General features: G+C 48.1%; 3 protein-coding genes across 3 annotated transcripts; 2 read left to right on the top strand and 1 right to left on the bottom strand.

Moving 5' to 3' along the window:
• Positions 1-148: 148 nt before the first annotated feature.
• Positions 149-484, bottom strand: TbgDal_X19200 (hypothetical protein, unlikely; the record flags this gene model as incomplete). The annotated part of the gene is made up of 1 exon (XM_011780774.1): positions 149-484. One exon carries the CDS (start codon positions 482-484, stop codon positions 149-151), a length of 336 nt encoding a protein of 111 aa, XP_011779076.1.
• Positions 485-841: 357 nt separating this feature from the next.
• TbgDal_X19210 (hypothetical protein, unlikely) lies at positions 842-1,225 on the top strand (the record flags this gene model as incomplete). The annotated part of the gene is made up of 1 exon (XM_011780775.1): positions 842-1,225. The coding sequence occupies one exon, from the start codon at positions 842-844 to the stop codon at positions 1,223-1,225; it is 384 nt and encodes a 127-aa protein (XP_011779077.1).
• Positions 1,226-2,108: 883 nt separating this feature from the next.
• On the top strand, positions 2,109-2,486 carry TbgDal_X19220 (hypothetical protein, unlikely; the record flags this gene model as incomplete). Its single annotated transcript, XM_011780776.1, has 1 exon — positions 2,109-2,486. One exon carries the CDS (start codon positions 2,109-2,111, stop codon positions 2,484-2,486), a length of 378 nt encoding a protein of 125 aa, XP_011779078.1.
• Between the last annotated feature and the right edge of the window lie 199 nt (positions 2,487-2,685).

Raw genomic sequence — 2,685 nt, forward strand, 5'->3', positions numbered from 1 at the left:
GCAGGTGTCGGCTCGTTTTATTGGTGAGTCGGCCCACCAACGCCGCCGATGTGCCGAGTTGCGGGGCCGTTATCCGCCGAAATTGGTTTTAATTTCTGCTAGTTCTCGTTGAGAGCGCATGAAAGGAAAACTTTACCAGCGTTCTCCATCAGCCGTCGTGCTGAAGGGCTTTCAGACTTCTTCGATGCCCGGTGTTTCGTAGCAAAACATACCGCTGCCGGCCTAAATGCCGCTGATTCACCACAAAGTGCTTTTCAGTGCCCCCAAACTGGATTGCCAAACTTCTGACAAGTGTATTGTTCCGAGTATGGTGAGCGAATCCCTTCTCTATTATCAATTCTCGAAAACTCTTCGGGAGTCGGGGCCCACGGAACCGAGGGGGCGGATGAGGAAGAGGGGGAAACAACAATTCCGCACCGCGAACAGGCGCCGCTCCCCTGGACCTCTCCCTCAGATGTGAGGTGCAGTCAACCTTTGTTGTCATTGGGGTTAGGTGGGAAGGTGTGTGCCAGTAGGTTGTGAGGTGAAAGCGTTTTCAGATGCATAGTGAGCTTAATGTCCTTTTCACAGTATATCATGTCTGATAGGTATCTCTTATCAGTATAGTTGAGTACTAGTCAATAGTGCATTTTGTGCAAAATGTCCATATTGTGGAAGTGATATGGTTGTTTTGTGCTGTTCCGTGTCTCTGGGTGGGCGTGCATTGAAAATAGGGGTTATTAGGTGAGTACTGAGTTTAAGATGTTCTCGTGATCGCTGCACGCGCCTTCGAGTTTTTTTTTCCTTTTACCCATTTTTTTCAACTTGAAGACTTCAATTACACCAAAAAGTAAAGTTCACAATGGCACCTCGTTCCCTTTATCTACTCGCTGTTCTTCTGTTCAGCGCGAACCTCTTCGCTGGCGTGGGATTTGCCGCAGCCGCTGAAGGACCAGAAGACAAGGGTCTTACTAAGGGAGGCAAAGGCAAAGGCGAGAAGGGAACCAAGGTCGGCGCCGACGATACCAATGGCACTGACCCCGACCCTGAACCCGAACCCGAACCCGAACCTGAACCCGAACCTGAACCCGAACCCGAACCTGAACCTGAACCTGAACCCGAACCGGAACCTGAACCTGAACCCGAGCCGGAACCTGAACCAGAACCTGAACCTGGTGCTGCAACGCTGAAATCCGTTGCACTTCCGTTCGCAATCGCGGCTGCTGCTCTCGTTGCCGCATTCTAAGCGGATGCAAGCGTGTAAAGCGCCTCGGAGGAACGAAACCCTTTGAAAAGGTTCCTTTCATTTATATCGCCTCCATATGGTGCATCGTGTTTGTTTCCTGCTGTTTCTTGTAAAACAAGTGTGGACATTCATTTAATATTTTTTCGTTATATTTTTTTGGTGACATCCTTTCTAATGCCTTATTAACCATCGCCTGAGACCCACAGCCCTGTAGATTTCTGTGATGTTTCGGTTGCGTATTCCATAATTTTAAGCGTTTCACTTCTATTTTTTTTCATTCCTTTGAATTTGGATCTTAAAATTATTATTGGTGCCTTGTGTTATTGTGCGTGCTGCGTGTGAATTTGGCGCTCTGCCTTTTAATTTGTTGGATGAGCTATTTCATTAAATTTTTTGCCTTCTCTTCTTTTGGGTTCGAATAATAGTTCCTTCTAAACCTTCAGGCCAGAAATGGGAAACAAGTGTTAGACCGGCCAACTTGGGCGAAGGGGTCTGCATGTTGCTTTATTTCATTGGTGGTTTTATGTGCAGTGTTTCCCTGCTTCAGATGGGCCCCCCACTGCTGCGTTTCTGCTGGAGAAACGATGTTGGAGGTTGACGGGTGTGTGCTTTTGAAGACTTTGTATGAATATGGAAGGAAGCTCGCAGCGGTTACTACAGGCAGTTAAGGGCTGAGTGCTGTGCCTTTTCTATTGCCTCTCCCCCTCTTGAGCTATTCTTGTCGGGAGAGTGATTTATTTATCCGAGTTTCGGTTAATTGTCCCTCAGAGATGAGAGGGCAATGCAACGCTGGTTATCCCAGTTGATGTGCGCATTCATATATACCATTTCCCCATTTTTTTCAACTTGAAGACTTCAATTACACCAAAAAGTAAAATTCACAATGGCACCTCGTTCCCTTTATCTGCTCGCTGTTCTTCTGTTCAGCGCGAACCTCTTCGCTGGCGTGGGATTTGCCGCAGCCGCTGAAGGACCAGAAGACAAGGGTCTTACTAAGGGAGGCAAAGGCAAAGGCGGGAAGGGAACCAAGGTCAGCGACGACGATACCAATGGCACTGACCCTGAACCCGAACCCGAACCCGAACCCGAACCTGAACCTGAACCTGAACCCGAACCTGAACCCGAGCCAAAGCCAGAACCTGAACCGGAACCCGAACCCGAACCTGAACCTGAACCAGAACCTGAACCTGGTGCTGCAACGCTGAAGTCTGTTGCACTTCCGTTTGCAATCGCGGCCGTTGGTCTCGTTGCCGCATTCTAAGCTCATGTAAAGAGAAAATTCTCTGGAGGGTCAAAACTTTTTAACAAGGGTGATCCCAATTGTTTATTTAACCCTTCCTTTGGCGCGATGCGCTCGCTTCATGGCGTTCCTTTGTGACAGGACACTGACACGCATAATATTTTTTTCAACCCATTTTTTTGAGTTCTATTTTTTGTTTTATGTCTTGGAACCGTCGGCG

Source organism: Trypanosoma brucei, chromosome 10, assembly GCF_000210295.1.
Source record: "Trypanosoma brucei gambiense DAL972 chromosome 10, complete sequence".
Taxonomy (NCBI): Eukaryota; Euglenozoa; class Kinetoplastea; order Trypanosomatida; family Trypanosomatidae; genus Trypanosoma; species Trypanosoma brucei.